Raw genomic sequence first — 16,430 nt, forward strand, 5'->3', positions numbered from 1 at the left:
GATAATCTGGGACAATGTCGATTGTGCAAATGTTGCAGATACTCCTCAATCAGCGTGCAAGTGGTGCAGATGCTACTCTGGCATGAGTGGCCAATATTGGTCAACAACAGGTATGCAAATAGTGCAGTGTCGCGAGACTACGATTACTGTTGTAGAAATAGCACCAGAAAGACACACAGGTTAATTGGACCTTCTGCCATCTCGTGGAAAAGCATTTAATTGTTCGGCCTGTCACTATATGTCGCCAGCATAGTTAGTTGATTAAAGATGCATTAATTGTAGTGCATAACCGGTGAGATGGTGCGCGGTCCCTTTAACAGCAAACTGTTATTGTCTTACTTCCTGTATGTACTTCCGGGTTTGCGCTAGCTAGTTCGCATTCGCTTTAATCATAATAAACCACCAGGGAAAGGGGAAACAAAAACAATTTACTTCCCCCAAACAACGCAAATTAAAATGTCGCGTCCATGCGATACATAATGGCAGAGCATAAGAGAACGCTGCCGTCACGCAAAGGTGACCAAAAAGCGAATAAACGCGTGAATGAGAGCGAATTAGCCGCTGAGAGCAAACAACAGAAGCAGAATGAGACGACGACGGTGGTGCAAAGTGTTGATTTCAGTGGTGGTCAAACTGCTGAGATGCGGAGAAGACTCGGAGAGGATTTCTTCACACAACCTTGCGTCGCTTTGGCCAAAGCTTTCCTCGGCAAGGTAACTTCGAGACAGCCGTTAAGCCACTCTATGCAGCATATTAAATGTATTGTAAATATATTCCAGACTTTTTGACTATCTACACTTGAAGGCACGATTACTTGTACAGTATAAAGTATTTTGGATTAAACTGCATATTGCACGGTCGTAGATGGCCGGAATATATCCCACCTTGAGTCCTCGTGTTGTCTGTTATTCATAAAAGTTGTTCAACACAACACAATAATTGAGTCCTAACTTTCAGCAAAGTAACAGATGACACTTTGGCCTCAGTTGAGATCTCAAGTGTTGTTAAAATCTCTTGACTGTGTAAATTGTGCGCCAAAAGGTTTTTATTACAATCCACAACAAAGATAAAGATAATCTAAACCAGATATTCTTTTTCCTCATAATATTTTGTATACAGAATTGGATCTCATTACATTGTACACGTGTGCCTAATGAGATGTTTGTAGGAATTTATATCACTTTTTTTTTTTTTTTAAAGTAACCTTTAGGCTCAGAATACATAAAAACAGTTTTACATACAGTTTTTGCTGCATCCTCGTTTGCAGGTGCTGGTGCGGCGGCGAGAGGACGGCACGGAGCTGAGAGGCCGCGTGGTGGAGACGGAGGCCTACCTGGGGGGAGAGGACAAGGCGTCGCACTCTGCGGGCGGCAAGCGCACAGAGAGGAACACGGCCATGTTCATGAAGCCCGGCGCCATATACGTGTACCCGATCTACGGCGTCTACCTCTGCATGAACGTGTCCAGCGAAGGTCGTCGTAAGCTTAAATGTGTATGATGTACAATAACGAAAATCTGTGCGTAATTGAGGCCCCCCGACCTTGTACTGAAAATTGTCTCTAGATGCCACAAGATGGTGTCAAAGGGCTACTTTTGTCTAAATGAAGATCCTCAACTCACTTAAGCACCAAACCAATATTCATGGAGAGACTCACCACTGTTTTTGCTCTCAGGCCAAAGTTGTCTCTTATACGAAATATATTTTTTTCTAATACGAAGAAAAAAAAAGTGCTTTACCACTATCTTGTGGCATATATAGGCAATTACAAACCTTTAGTGGATGGCGTCAGTTGTGGATTTCCGTTACCTGCAGCAGGGCTCGACCCCTCACCCACGGAACTCACTCCAGTCTATTTATTTATTTGAGAATAAAGGTGTCTTTCCAGTATAAAAGGTGGAATATTATGGATAAGAGTGAAGTTGAATTTTTGAAACTCTTCCCTCTTTCCACTTTCACACAATCATATGATGACCTTTTCTTGGAAAAATTATTCTCGTAAGATTATGACTTTTTATCCTGACAAAATACGGCTTTCTTCTTGTAAAGATGAAAACTTAAAAAATATATATTAATTTATCGTAACATGAGGCTCCATCTAATGATTATATTTGGTCAATTACATTTTCAATTGATGAATCAGATAATTCTTTCCATCAGTTTATTCAAAAACAATACATTTCAAACTTGCAGTGCAGAAAATGCACAGACGTGAATTGATTATGATTCAGTTTCTGCTTTGGTCCGTAACAGTTTAGAAAATGGGCACAAATGTTGCTCATTCTTTTCCATAGTAAAAGCAGATGTTTGTAAATGTCTTATTTTGATTAAAAACAAAAATAATCAGTTATACTTTCACGGAGGACGACAGAAATCTCAGCATATTTATTGTTGAGAAACTAAAATTCCAAAGATTTGGACAATTTCAAGTTAATGTCCCGAAACGGTTAATCAGTTATCAATAAATCGATTAATTGTCACACCTCTGATTATGTCAGTTTTTCTCAAATTTGGCAACTTTATAATTCCTAAGGCATTTACACATCATAGATCTATAATTGGCGTTAGGATTATGAGGGGCTCCTTGGAAAAATTCCTCCCCTGTCGGGTTCCAGAAGCAAAAATGTTTGAGAACCCCTGATGTAATAATGTGTGTGGTAAAGGCCAAGTGAAAGGAGACAAGAGTGGAGCCGTCAGGTCTAACATATGGTCTCGTGTCTCACACGCAGGCGATGGCGCCGCCGTGCTGCTGCGCTCGCTGGAGCCGCTGCAGGGTCACAGCGTCATGAGGCAGCTGAGGGCCGCCAGACGCAAAGACGGGGCCCGGCCCCTCAAGGACAAGGAGCTGTGCAACGGACCCTCAAAGCTGTGCCAGGCCCTGGACGTCCCGCGCCGCTTTGACCGCCGGGACCTGGCGACCGACCCGGAGGTGTGGCTTGAGGACGCGGATCTCTCTGCGGGAGACGCCCACGACGGGGTCGTGGTGGAGGCGCCGCGTGTCGGCATTGAGTCCCACGGGGAGTGGGCCAAGAAGCCTCTGCGGTTTTATATCCGTGGGAACGCTTGCGTCAGCGTGGTGGACAAAGTGGCGGAAAGACGAGAGAATCCGCCCGACCTCCACCGTCAAAATATCTGTAACCGTACACAAATGGACTAAAGTACTGAAACGCAGACTCTGAATCAATTCATTCACTCAACCCCCTTCCCCCTCCCCCCCTGTCAGGGTCCATTTAAAAGCAGTGTTTTTCAACCTTTGAGCCAAGGCACATATACTGTATTACATACCGGTAAAAAAAGAACATCCACAAATTTCACTTAAAGTACAGCTACTGAAATAATGCTGATGTCATTTCAGTTTACTCCCAAATTGACTTATAGTGTGAAATGTAGTCCTTGTACCTTCTGCCATCTAGTGGTAGAGCATTTAATTGCTCGACCTGTCACGATACGGCGCTGGCATAGATAGATGAACGAAGATATTTGAATACATAAATATTTTTGGGACCAATTGAGTGAAATTGTAAAATTTCCAATGGCACAACTGATGATCTCTCACAGGACACTAATCTGCTACAGCAACTGTTTGCAAATGTTGCACACTGAATCCTGCTTTTAAAAAAAAAAAAAACAGCAGCAGCAGCTCTCCAATTACCAACAGTAAAGTACAGCAGCATAGTATGCCTAAATCTTCATCAAAAAGTGAAAATCTTATCCTAAAAATATATTTAATATTATTGTAAGACGCTGTAATATTATGAACATCAACATGGTACATAAACGATTCAATTAAAATTTAATTCACACAAATTAAATACAATTATACAGAGCACACTTGTCTCATGCGTGTGAGCAACTGCTAACCCCACCCCGTATGCTGCTGCTCCAATAAGACTCTGAATTTTGATGCCATGACGACCATGAGTGGAGTTCGGAGACTGACCAGGTCAGGCTTCAACTTGTAGCGTAGACCACAGCGTAGGGAGCAACATTTCACATTTCATACACTCCACTGTGTGTATGTGGCACACGGACACATGACCGAACACAATTACCCAACCGCCGTGTCGAACCCTTCGCCGTGCAATCAAGTGCGTGCCACTAATCAGAAGCTAACGCTAATCTGTGCATCTAAGGAAACTCAATGCAGCTATGCTTACCTTGTACATTTTTGCTTGTTAGTGACTCCAGATCTTCATCCGGCCTAGCTTCCAAGTCATCGGGCGCAGAACGACATTTTGGACAACTGTAACTTCCCAAAGTCACGGGAATAATTTGTAAGTGAAGGCAGGGGGCAGAACGAAAAGGAGATTTTTGGTTCTCTTCGGTCCGGCATCAGTTCTCAAAATAGTGAAATATGGGGTAGCGACTCCATATTTTGTTCTTTAACTTTTACTTTCGTTTGCGCGCAGACAAAAAAATAAAAACAACAACATTTAAGTGGAACCCATGCCTTCGGCTGAGGTTGTCTCTTTTTTAAATAAATATCCGTGTTTTGGTGGTGGTGAGTGACTCGGGCTCATTGAATCCGCAGATGTTTGGAACACCCTCGCCTCCCGTTCAAAGCGCAAAAACAGCCCGTCTGATGTCCTCAGTCATCTTCCCACCTCCGGGATCCGCGAGGGGGACATCTGGAAAGCTCATTACTCAGCGTGTGCCCCCTCCGCAATCCAAAGACATCTGCCACCCCCATCATTTCCCCTTATCGGAACACTCAAGGCCTCTCTCTACTATGTACAAAATAATTTATTATTCTAAAATGGACTCATAAATGATCAAAAATAAACTTTCTCCATGTGATAAATGAACATAAATCTAGCATTTTTCTCTCTTGAAACATCAGTTCCCAGCCACACGGCATCTGATTGGTGCTGATAGTACTTCTACTCTGTGGGAGACTGAAAGATGGAAATGATGGGATCTTCGTGATTGGTCACCACCAGCACGCAGCGGAACTTGTCCAACAGCGTCTTGAGTTGAGAGCGCCGCATGTTCTCGTTGTACATGATCTCCTCCAAGTGGTGGTGGCCCCGGAAGTAGTGCAGCAACCTGAGAGTTGTTTTTTTTTTTTTTTTTTTTTTTAGTGGGGAGGAGAAAATGTTTTCTTCATGTTTTGTACAAAAAGAAACAAAATAATACGATAAGATAATCTTATTATGATCCCCAGAGGGGAAATTCAGATGTTGCATGTCTTTGCGATCATGTTAAAAACGGTGACTACATTGGCTACATTTTTTTAAATTGGCCACTAGGGAGCAGTCTAACACAGTCATGAAGACACAAACGAAGAAGAATTTCACGACAACTGTGACTCCTTAAACTACAGTAAGATTAGAAGATAACAAATCTATGCCGGTGCGTATTATTATTAATATTATATGTGACCCTCCAGCCCAAAACTGATCATTTTTACATTATTACGTGTGCAAAAGTCTAAGCAAGCCTAGTTTGTTAAAAATGGATAGGAAGGAATTGTCAATTTGTGCCTTGAAAAGAAATAGTCCGCTGGCTGTCGCGATCCTACCGATGAGCTAGCGCTGTATTCTACCATGTAATCAATGACAGCTTATTAGATTTGGCATTTTTTTAGCATATTAAATTAGCGATTGAACACGATTTTGGGATGGTATTGTGTTGATGTGGTTGGCAGCAGTATATGATGGTAATATAAACTGCGGTCAGGACAAGAATCCAGTTAAGAAGCAAAGTCAAGCCTTCTGCTAAGACGATTGTTCATACGAAGCATCACGGTAACACGCTGCCAACGCACTACGAACGGCAACTTCAACATAAAAGCCTAACAAGGCATTGATGTCCAATGTAGTATTGGTGAGGCTTTAATACAGTAGCCCAAGGTAAACCTTTCTACACAACCACAAAATATAACCGATGAATTGTGTAAGTACCAGTGGCGTAAGGTAGTTGTCGTGTAAAGAGTCACGATGAGAGAAAATGACCTGGCAAACATCCGGAGGTCCTCCGGGTTCTGCGCGGCGGGGACGTTGAGGACGAACTGTCTCTCGTGGTCCGACAGGCTGGCCAGCAGGGTCTCGGTCAACAAGATCCTTTTGTTGAGGGGGGAGTCGTCTCCGCCAGGGGCCAGCTCTGCGCTGGAGTTGTCCATGCTGGGGCTGGTCAGGGTCATGTCGTCGCTGCTGGCTGCACGGCGAGGGGGGGGGGGCGCATGGTCAGTTTTTGTTTTTCCCCTCCCTCGCTCTCACACACACAAAGACACACACAGTCACACAGCGCACACATAGTGATGGCATACTTGGGGATCCGAAGCTAAGGACGCTCGGGGTGCTCAGACCGCGCCCGTTCCCGCCCGCGACCCGGGCGGCCGGCGGCAGCTCGTCGTCCCTGTAAACGGGCTCGTCCTCTGCGGGCGGCACCATGAGGCAGATGTACGTGTGCAGCTGGATGAGCAGGCGGCGCTGCAGCATCCACACCACCATCTGGATCAGCTGAGCCTGCTCGGGGCATGCGGGTGAGAGTCAATCGGAGGGCAAATATGAATAGACGAAGAGGGAGAAACCCACGCCAGTACGGGTAGAACGTGCATACGCCACACGAGAAGCTTTGTGCTGAGATTCAAACCCCGAACCTTTGACTGTGAGGCAGACGTACCGACCACAGACTCCATTCTACAAGCATTATTGACAGGGGGCCAACATGTCATCATGTTTTCAACATGGCATGTTATTATGTAATATTTCCCTCATCTATTACATTATTCGTTTTGAGGCCAGCAAGTAACATTTAAATATTTTTCAGTCAAGCTGGTGAAGCAAAATAATACTTAAAATGTTCATTGATGAAATGTTGGTATTCATTTTATAATTTTTTTATACACTTGCTGGATATACTAAATGTCCTCTGAAATGCACTTTACATGAGTGTAAATATGTACAGTGTTCCCTTGCTATATTACACTTCATCAATTGCACATTTTTGATTGTACACAGTAATTATTATTATTATTATTTTTTAAGTTGTAAAATGTCTTTGTGATGCAGTCGCACCTCCTGCGCAGGAGCTTCCAGGGGGTGCCTGAACTCGGCCAGCGAGACAGGCAGCGAGAACTTGGCCAACATGGAAGGAAGGTCGTGACCGGGAAACTGCTGCGCAAACTGTTCGGCGTGAGGCGAGTATCTGTCCAGTGAGTGGAGAAAGAGAGAGAGGTCACACTGTATTGGACCGCTCTGACACTGCACGAAAATCACACACAGTGCCATATCTGTGGAGATGACGAAACGTGGGACTCACAGGTAGATGTTGGCGTGAGGGGACAGCATGTAGACGTTGTTCTCACACAGAGGGAAAATGATGATGGCCTTGCCCCAGTAAACCAGGTGGGCTGCAATTTGGAAGATCTGAGAGCAAAGCAACACGCTAGTATTCTGACTCTACACTATTGTATTCTAGAAAAACATACAGTCAGCAATAACTAGAGATGCACCGAAGTGGAAATTCTTGGCTGAAACCGAAACCTGAAAATTTGGAAACCGAGGCCAAAACCAAACCACCGAAAGAAATTATAATAAATGTGAACCGGGGATATTGGTGCCGTGGCGGTGGGGGAATTTTGGGCTCACCGTCCACCTGTGCCCGACCGAGTTGCACCGTTCCATGTTGTTAAACTTGTGTAAGCGTAGTCTTCACAGGCAAAATCCAAAACTAAAACTATTTATTGTTTAAATCATCAATAATATAAGGTCCCACTTTTTGTTCACAAAAGCTGCTATCTATTAATATTAAAGTTGTGTACATAAGAGCCAGATGGTCATACCTGGAATAAAAGCTGAAATGATGTTTTGACTCATATTCACCTTTTCATGTCAAACCCCCCCCAAAATAAAGGAACCGGCTTCACAGTTTCAATACTTTTTAAGGGGGCTGTAGACTTTGAAGCTTTGATGTCAAACCAAGTTTCATCTGGATCTGATCATCATAGCGCATCTGACTGCAATTTAAATTGAAGGCACATTTTCCAACCTTGGCGGCGATCCGGACTCTCCGAGTGCCGGTTTTCGTCTTTTTACCACCATTTGTGATCGGTTCAAATTAAACATAAAAATAAGAGAACTATGATTGCTGAGTGTTTTTTATTTTCTGGTTAGATCTATCTGACGTGGAGGTGAGTAAACAGCAGCCTCACCTGAAGCAGGGCCAGGTCAGTGTCCTGAGCAAGCTGCTGCAGGTTCTTCACCGCCGAGCAGGTCTTAATGAGACGCATCATGGCGGGCGAGCAGTCCACGGGAAGTTGGCCCAGCAGCGCCTTCTCGCTTTCCAGCAGCAGCAGCGCGTGATAGGGCCTGGATGACAGCACACATCGAGATACTGAAGGCCTTCATTCGGGAAAAATCGCATTCTGAGCAAACAACAGCTTTTGAAGGCGAATAAAAAGCGCATTTCTTGGCAGAGGTAATGATTCAGGACGAACAACAGGGGGCGGAATATCCCAGTCAACACACCTCGTCCTCAAATGACTGCTTGTTATCAGTTAAGTGCAGACAACCTATAGAGGCCACGAACAACCCACAGGCATGAAATATACTATTAGAAAATAAGGAAATTAATTAATAATGCTTAAAGTGGACTGGACACAACATTAGTTCCACCTGTAAAATCTACTACAACATCATAAAATCAGGCTGTTTTCATTTGTTCAATATTTTTTAGTCATGTTTTTCTATGTTTGTATTTTTTTCTGTTAGTTTTTGTCTAATATTTTTACATTTTATTTCTATTTTAATACCTGGGTATATTTGCCTTGATGTTTTTCCTAAAAATTGTGAGGTTTTTTGTCCAATATTCGTGTGTTTGCAATCAAATATTTTTTGTATTTCTTTGTCTGATGTGTTTGTCTTATTTTCAAATATTTTTTGCATAGTAATAATATGTTCTAATATTCATGTCTAGTATTTGGTTTGCCTTCTATTATTTTTTCAAAATGTGCATCTGTAATACTGTTTTTTGTTCTATAATTTTACAAAATGTATGTATTTTTGTGTAACATTTGGATTTTCTTGTAATATTTGTGTACTTTTCATCGACAATTATTTTCTGTATTTTGGGATTTGATTATTGTCAATTTTTTTCATAAATGTGTGCATCTGTACTATAATTATTTTCTTTTCCTATTATTTTACAATAGTTTTTTCAAATATTTGCAGTTTTCATCCAGTATCTTGTATTATTTTCCCTAATTTTTTTTTCATATTTTCTCACTCTTTTGCCCCTGTAATATAATACTTTTTTTTTTTTTTTTTAACAATCGTTGTGTATGTTTAGCTAAATAGATTTTTTTTCTAAAATGTGTGTACTTTTCATTTGTTATTTTGTATTGTTTTTTCAAATTTATTTACACACACAGACTGTGCAAGTGTACCTAATGTTTATACTTGTGCAACTATCTGGAGCATTTCTGATGTGCAACATCATGATAACTGATAATAACCGTGCTCGTGTTGACGTGAAATGTTCAGCGTGTCTCATCTCTTGTTAATGCGTGACGCGGGGGTACCTAATGTTGCACAAGGCAAGGACGACGCACCTGATGGCCTTCAGGCTGCGCTCTAAGGCCTCGGGGGGGATGTAGTTGCCGCCGATGCGGTGGATCTTGTGCGGGAGGCAGAAGCTCACCTCCAGCCAGTTGTTGATGTGCAGCCGCACCACGCCGGTCGTACACAAGCTGGACAAACGCATGGTTGGTAAAAAAAAATCTGAAGCAACGAATGATGTCGTGTTCACACGTTCACTCACCTGTCGTACGCCTCCTTGAGGTCCTTGGCCAGCTTACATTTGGGCAGAATTTGTCTAAACGGCGACTGTGGGCTCGCTGACGACAAAGAGTGTGAGTGGCACACTGATTTTATTTTTTATTTTTTTAACGACACGAGCCGCGCGGTCTCACTTTCGCTGACGGTGGTGATCTCGTCCTGCACGGCCAGCATGAACTTGGCCTCCCTGGTCAGGTACTGGCAGCGGCGCTCCTCGTGCTGCAGCGCGATGGCGATGCGGCGCGACAAGTTTTGCATGCAGCTGATGACCGAGGGGTCAGCGTTGGCCTGTACAAACATACGATTTACACTACAACACACAGGCCACCATACACATATGCTGTAAAGTAATATTTGCGCATTCATAATCTAATATCATAATATTTTTTGTCTAATAATTTTGTGTGGTATTGCTCTAATATTTGAATGTTTATATACTTGGTCCTAATATTTTGTTTTTTTAAATTTGTATCTAATCATTTAGCATTTTTGTCATATACTTTCATAGCATTTTCTAATATTGCTGTATTGTTTATTTGGTATTTTCTTCTAATTGTGATTTTTTTTGTTTTCTAAACTTTTTTTCAAATATGTGTGCATTTGTAACATTTCTTCTATTTTCTACTAGTGTTTTTGTATTCTTTTTGTCTCATATTTAGTTTTGGCTTATTTTTTTTTTACTATTTTCAATTAGCTTCTTTGTCTAATATTTGTGTCCGTTTTCTATTTATGGATTTTTGATCCAGTATTGTTGTATTCAAATCTAATTATTTGTGTATTTCTATCAAAGTGTAATTTTTGTTCAGGATTTTTTTTTTTTTTTTAAAGATTCAAATACTTTGGAATATTTTTTCCAATACATATTTTTTCCTCTATACTTATGCGTTCATGTTTTACATGCTGAAATTATCAATGTTTCTGTAAAAAAAGAAAATTCTAACAGCTCACGAGTGTAAGATTCAAGTTGCAGCTCTGTTTAGCATGTTCAATGACTTAACTGTGTGGCTTAAACATCAAATGCAATTGTTATTACTATTACGTTTTCCAGTGTCTTCATTCAATTATAGCATCGTAATACTGCTGATGCTATGAATAATAATAATAATGTTTGCTCACAGTGATGGCGTACAAATATCCCAGTTGCTGCCCAAACATGATTCAGCCTCTTTTAGCCCCCGTAACTCCCCCACTCAGCTGAGAGGACTGCTGACCGTGACTCAGCAAGGGCAGGGAACAGGTGGCGCCTTGTCATGCAAGACGATTAAACATGCAAAATTGAATCCCCCCCCCACCCCCCACCAAAGCCTCCTCTGCCGTCACAGATAGAGAAGACTGGGTGGGATATTATCACTTGTAAACAGAGCTCACCGTCAACCCTCCCTTCTTTTAGTCCCACCCACAAGCAGAATCATTACATACGCTGATATTAATATCAAAAATTGTGATTCATTTATTTTGAAATAGTTTCATATTTTAATTTTTTTTGTTTTTTTACCTGCAGTATGTTATTATTTGGAGTGATTTTTCTATTATTTTGGAGACATTGAGGGTGAAAATATTCAAAACAGCTCTCAGTAGTGGATGTAATACATAGAATGTTAAATTATTACCACTGTCAAGTGTCAAACAAAATGGAGCATAATTATCATTGTGAAGACACATTTTCACATTTTTAAAAAGTATTTAGATTGTGCAGATTTTACCTAATGAAGTGTCCGGAATACGCAAGACTTTTCATACCCTCAGAGCAAACACGACGTTGAACAAGATCATGGTGGGCATCTCCCTCTTTGGCGAAGGATCGGTTTTAGACACCTGAAATCAAACATAAAATTATTTCATTAAAGGTACTCTATGGCATATTATTAAGAGGAACCATAATAAGAAAGTTGTACACATCTTAAATAAAAATGTGGACAAATATATACGTTTTGGGAATGACACAGTCATATACAGTAATTATGCAATAAATAAAAAAAGAAACCTTTACATTGTTACTTTAACTGTATAAGAGTTTAACTCGTGTGCATCTAATTTTCTGTTTTTAATCAAAAGAAAAAAGAAATGGAGAAGAGAAATAGAAAAAAGAGCATCATTAATTTGCTCAATTCGAGTGCCATCAGCAAATAAACGTCTTTCAGAAACTTAGAATCCATCCATCCATATTCTTAGCCGCTTATCTTACATGAAATTGCTCACGTGACCAAAAATTGAAAAATGGTGTCTTCTGGTAGAAAACATACATAACATTGGTTTTGATTCAATTTAAAATGAATTCTTGAAAAAATATATATTTTCAAGCGTTGAGTAGAAAATGATACCCGTTCTAAATAACAAGGATTTCTTTTTTCAAAAATGCAGTTTTCATTGGTTTCAAAGGCGGCCGCGACAGGGCCAAAAAATACAATTTGATATAGACTATGTTATTATCGCTAAATCAGATCGTTTCAATACAATTGCATGAACACAACTGAAATGGTTCTTAAAAAAAAGGAAGCAAAGTGGAGAGAAATGGCCAGCATAGAGCCCGGGAGGTCAACTCCTCGCTGACCTGAATGATGGGAGGATGTTGCAGCAGAGTCGGGTGTCCCACAAAGCGAACATTGTCGATCTTCAGCTCAAACTTCTTGCCGCACATGTCCGACTTGGTGGCCAGGATGGTGGCCAGGATGCTGTCGGAGAATCTACAAGACGGAAAGGCGACGTTTACCCCAGGGTGTTAAAAATTTTCTAGTTGCGAAAAGAAAGATTTGGGGAGCAGTTTTGATTACAACATCCACTTCCTGTGATCTGTACTATATTTCACAGAAATTACATTTGTGTGTGGCTAAACATTCTGCAGAAGATTAATGCGGCAGGGAATTCATGCTGTAAGCACTACAAACCTACCCCAATGATTGGGGGGGGAAAAAAAAAAGTGAATTGAATTGGATTTTGCAGCCAATTTCCACGAGTGCAACATGCTGCACGTTGATTGATTCCACTTTAATCACAGTTTTAAACAACAAAGCAGAGTACAGTAGTACAGGGGCGGGCAATTCATTAACACACCGTTTCACCTCGGGAATATGCACAAGAACGTTGTCACGCGTTACAGAAGAAAAGTATATATATATAAAAAAAAATAAAAAATCAGTCAGTCGCACTCAATTCACGAATACAAGGAAAGACAGCGAGTGATGGAAGCAAAAGAAAAAGGTGCTTTCGGAGGATTCCAAAGTCTTACCCCGCTACCAACTGTTCGTCAGTTAATGAGGATGGCTCTCTGAAATGGGAATGGGGCCGTAAACAAAACAAAAGAGAAGAAACAAGCAAACAAAAATGGCAATACAATGGCCGACTACACGCTTCATAACGTATTTTCAAATTTGGGCGGATTTAAATTGCAAAATTCCAAAGTTTCAGGATAAATCCATGTTTCCATAATTTCAAGTCAGTCTCAACTGCCAATTAGGCTTGTTTGGCGTTATAACACTGCAGCTCTGCTTAGCCTTTTTCTGTGAAATGCATTTACCTTTACGTTCAAAGGTAAAAAGAGAATGTTAATGCACTCTTACGTTTAAGGGAAAACTGCTATTTTTATTTTTGCTAAATAGTTCTCACATGAATTCTGCTAACGCAGCTTTGTGCTTTCTGTTGATTGGAGCGGATCAAATGGAAAACACATGTTGACAATGGAACGGAAACTAACGTGCGGATGGTAGGATGGCAGGATTGCGGACGCATTCTTACAGTGTTTACGCATATGAATATTATGAACATTATTCAGAACCAGAAGAAAATACCTGGAATCTCCATCCTGATCTTCAACTTCTCCCGTCGTATTCAGCGCGTAGCGATTCCGCTGTTTTGCTAGCGGGGGAGAAGATACGGCCTTCATATTAAATCCATTTTGGATGCATAACAATTCACAAAACTTTACGTGTAATTAGCTTTCGAGTGAAATTTCATCTTATGAACCTTTTTTTTTTTTTAAACATTTGACTGCACATGCTGAACTTTCAATGCTTCGGGTATTATCCATCCGTCTATTTTGTGAACCGCTTATCTTCACTTGGGCACAAAGTGTTGTTCACTAACAAAGAAGGAAGTTTACAAAACGCAAAGGTGCATTTGATGTTCATCCTCAAATTTCACCCGAAAGCCGAAGATCCCTAACTTTTTGCGACTCGTGGATAATGTCAAAGATTGATGTTGTCACTCAACGACTTATTCTGTAGTTTATTAATAGAGATGCTATTAATGTGGTGCAAACGTTTACCTGCGTGCGAAGACGCGCACTCGGCAGCTCGTTGGAAAGGGTAGCGGAAGAGCAGCTTGTTCCCGCGGCTGCCGGAGCTCACCAGGATGACACTTATGGGGTTGGTTTTGTGTCCCCATTTTTGCCCTCTGTACAAGCTGATTCTCGGCTGCGCGACCGCCGATTTTCGTTGGTCATCTGCGGAGCCGCCGCCATCGCCGGATGGGTTGAGCATCATGTTAGCATTGGCGCTAGCATAGCTGCGACACTATCGACACCTGTCGCCACGAAGTGTTGTCACGCAAAAAAACAACAACAACAAAAACAACACTTTCCTCGTTTCAACCTTGAACAATACTTACTAAATGCTGCTTTGACATATTTTTTTCCAATTTATTAATTTAGGCCTAATTGTCAAGTTGCCTTAACCTCCTCAATTTAGCGATTGTTTTGTGTATCCCAGAAAGTGTCCGACTCGAAACAATGAACAGAGCAACACGGCGCATGCGCACAAGCAAAGACCGGCCCGTCATTGAACTCACTTCTCTGCTCCGCATTGGCCTTTTTAAAAGTGGATTTTCGGTAATTTTTGGCAAAACTGTTGGTTGTGTGGCTGCAGGCTGTAGCACTCATCACAGACAAGCCGGGTGGATGCATCGTTTCACGAAAACTCCCAAAATACGACGCCTGTGATAGGTAAACCCCATTAATCATTTTTTAATTAAACAAAATCTAGCATCGTTACTATATAGGGATGAATAATTTATTTTGTGCCAAAAATGATTTTTTTGTTAAATGGTGGTGTTCTCCAACGTACGGCCCGCCCCCCTCTAAAACACACTGTCTTCATCGAGGCCCATTTCTTTTATAGTTCACTAATTGGGCATGATGATCATATCAGATTAATTTAAAATATAGTATTGTGAGGTTTATGTGGAAAATGCATATGGTCAATTTTGGAACTATTTAATTGTGCCTGCATTGCATTACACTGGGACAAGCTGCAGGCATGGGGATACATAGATCACTCGTGGTGCACCAGCACTTTTCTGGTGCAGCCCATTTTTTCTTCATTAATCAATTAAAAAAAATTAAAAATAACAACGACTTTTCTGTCATCAATTCCCCCCACAAAGTGTTTGATATCTGACAGGCATTTAGTTGAGTGCCTGTCAAGCTGGGTGAGAATATCAAGTCCTCTCCTGTCACTGTCCAGCCTTTCTTTTCTACGGCTTTGCGCACGGGCATTTCCAACTCTACAGGATAAAGCTGATGCAGAACTTCTCAAAAATAAATTTTTCACTCAAACAAAACAGCGCGTTCATTGCACGCAAGAAACCCTTAACGATGCTGACCATATGCTGCTTTTAAATTATTTGTTTCCCCCCTCTAATTTATTTAAGAGGGGAAATGATAGGCTTTAAAAGATAATTTCCTAATGTTTGTAAATGACAGATAGTTTTCCCGTGACCTTGGACACGCCCATGGCCGGCATTCAAAATTTTAATTGGAACAAAACCAGCGGCCAACGGTTAGCCATTAATTAAAACCCCACGCACTTTGCGGTAGTTCAGTCAGTTACGGCCGTGTCGCTCGGTGGGCAGCGGGCCTAAAGATGCCGAACAGAATTAGAGAAAAGACTCAAAACAAAACATGTTCATAATTGCTTTTTTTCATTTATTACATTATAATCTTGGTGTGGAAAATATAATCCATGTATTATGATAAAAGTGTTGCTCGAGTTGGTTGAAAAATCAATTTAGTAACTACAAGCGTAATATAAATACAGTATTAAAATCATTATTGTATGGTCAAATCCCCCAAATTAATTTCTTAATAGTTTTCCATTAAATGCTGCTTTTAGCCATAACACACAATCTTTTTTTTTTTTTTTTTAAATATTAGTAGCGATATAGGCCATCTTTAACATGGTGTAATGATGCAATAATATAGTAAATAATACAAACAATTTGAACAATATAAAAATCAGAGGTGGGGGACTCCAGTCTCATAACTTGACTCGTGTCAGAATTAAGTCTCCAATTTTAGGACTTGAGACATGCCAGGCTAAAATTTAGGAAGTATCTCAACACTATCTTTTATGACATATGACTCTATGAAATTTCGGTGCAGATTTGAACAAGAATCATGGAAGTTGACACACATGATTTCCCTTCGCGGGCCACATAAAATCAAGTAGCGGGTTTGACACCTGTGCTGGAAACTGTAAAAAAGAAAAAAATGTTTGTTGAAAAATCTTCGATATAGTGATCCTATAAATGATCCTTCATGTTTGTATTTGGATCTGGGATGACAAATATAATTCCAGTTTCCTTTCATCGTATTGTTCTGCTGTCCAAATGATGTGTCGTTTTTAGTCTTTGGTTGACTATCGCTGCCCACTTTCCTTTTC

General features: G+C 40.9%; 2 protein-coding genes across 6 annotated transcripts; one reads left to right on the top strand and one right to left on the bottom strand.

The window, feature by feature from the left end:
- Positions 1-369: 369 nt before the first annotated feature.
- mpg (N-methylpurine DNA glycosylase) lies at positions 370-7,126 on the top strand. 3 transcript variants are annotated; one of them, XR_009770082.1, is made up of 4 exons: positions 370-713; positions 1,268-1,475; positions 2,728-4,272; positions 7,012-7,126. XR_009770082.1 is itself a non-coding variant. In XM_061700720.1 (3 exons), exons 1-3 carry the CDS (start codon positions 468-470, stop codon positions 3,153-3,155), a joined length of 882 nt encoding a protein of 293 aa, XP_061556704.1. In that variant the 5' UTR covers positions 370-467; the 3' UTR covers positions 3,156-4,788. The 3 variants fall into 3 exon arrangements, 2 of the variants coding, with proteins under 2 accessions (XP_061556704.1, XP_061556705.1); XM_061700720.1 differs by lacking the exon at positions 7,012-7,126 and having other exon boundaries at positions 2,728-4,788; XM_061700721.1 differs by lacking the exon at positions 7,012-7,126 and having other exon boundaries at positions 1,268-1,472; positions 2,728-4,788.
- Positions 4,724-14,482, bottom strand: nprl3 (NPR3-like, GATOR1 complex subunit). 3 transcript variants are annotated; one of them, XM_061700717.1, is made up of 14 exons: positions 14,380-14,482; positions 14,039-14,295; positions 13,563-13,629; positions 12,329-12,461; positions 11,518-11,592; positions 9,912-10,065; positions 9,761-9,836; positions 9,552-9,689; positions 8,154-8,310; positions 7,262-7,368; positions 7,018-7,147; positions 6,267-6,465; positions 5,953-6,154; positions 4,724-5,044 (listed from the first exon to the last, which is right to left on the bottom strand). In XM_061700717.1, exons 2-14 carry the CDS (start codon positions 14,253-14,255, stop codon positions 4,879-4,881), a joined length of 1,821 nt encoding a protein of 606 aa, XP_061556701.1. In that variant the 5' UTR covers positions 14,256-14,295; positions 14,380-14,482; the 3' UTR covers positions 4,724-4,878. The 3 variants fall into 3 exon arrangements, with proteins under 3 accessions (XP_061556701.1, XP_061556703.1, XP_061556702.1); XM_061700719.1 differs by lacking the exons at positions 13,563-13,629; positions 14,039-14,295; positions 14,380-14,482 and adding an exon at positions 13,004-13,149; XM_061700718.1 differs by lacking the exons at positions 12,329-12,461; positions 13,563-13,629; positions 14,039-14,295; positions 14,380-14,482 and having other exon boundaries at positions 11,481-11,569.
- Between the last annotated feature and the right edge of the window lie 1,948 nt (positions 14,483-16,430).

Source organism: Phycodurus eques, chromosome 16 (assembly GCF_024500275.1).
Source record: "Phycodurus eques isolate BA_2022a chromosome 16, UOR_Pequ_1.1, whole genome shotgun sequence".
Lineage (NCBI taxonomy): Eukaryota > Metazoa > Chordata > Actinopteri > Syngnathiformes > Syngnathidae > Phycodurus > Phycodurus eques.

Excerpts from the sequence above, each read along its gene's own strand:
- mpg (XM_061700720.1), top strand. The coding sequence starts at position 468 with ATGCGATACATAATGGCAGAGCATAAGAGAACGCTGCCGTCACGCAAA. Across the intron at positions 714-1,267 it reads CCAAAGCTTTCCTCGGCAAG|GTGCTGGTGCGGCGGCGAGA; the intron begins GTAACTTCGAGA and ends CCTCGTTTGCAG. Across the intron at positions 1,476-2,727 it reads GAACGTGTCCAGCGAAGGTC|GCGATGGCGCCGCCGTGCTG; the intron begins GTCGTAAGCTTA and ends TCTCACACGCAG.
- nprl3 (XM_061700717.1), bottom strand. The coding sequence starts at position 14,255 with ATGATGCTCAACCCATCCGGCGATGGCGGCGGCTCCGCAGATGACCAA. Across the intron at positions 11,593-12,328 it reads AACATCCTCCCATCATTCAG|GTGTCTAAAACCGATCCTTC; the intron begins GTCAGCGAGGAG and ends GTTTGATTTCAG. Across the intron at positions 6,466-7,017 it reads TGGAAGCTCCTGCGCAGGAG|GCTCAGCTGATCCAGATGGT; the intron begins GTGCGACTGCAT and ends TGCCCCGAGCAG.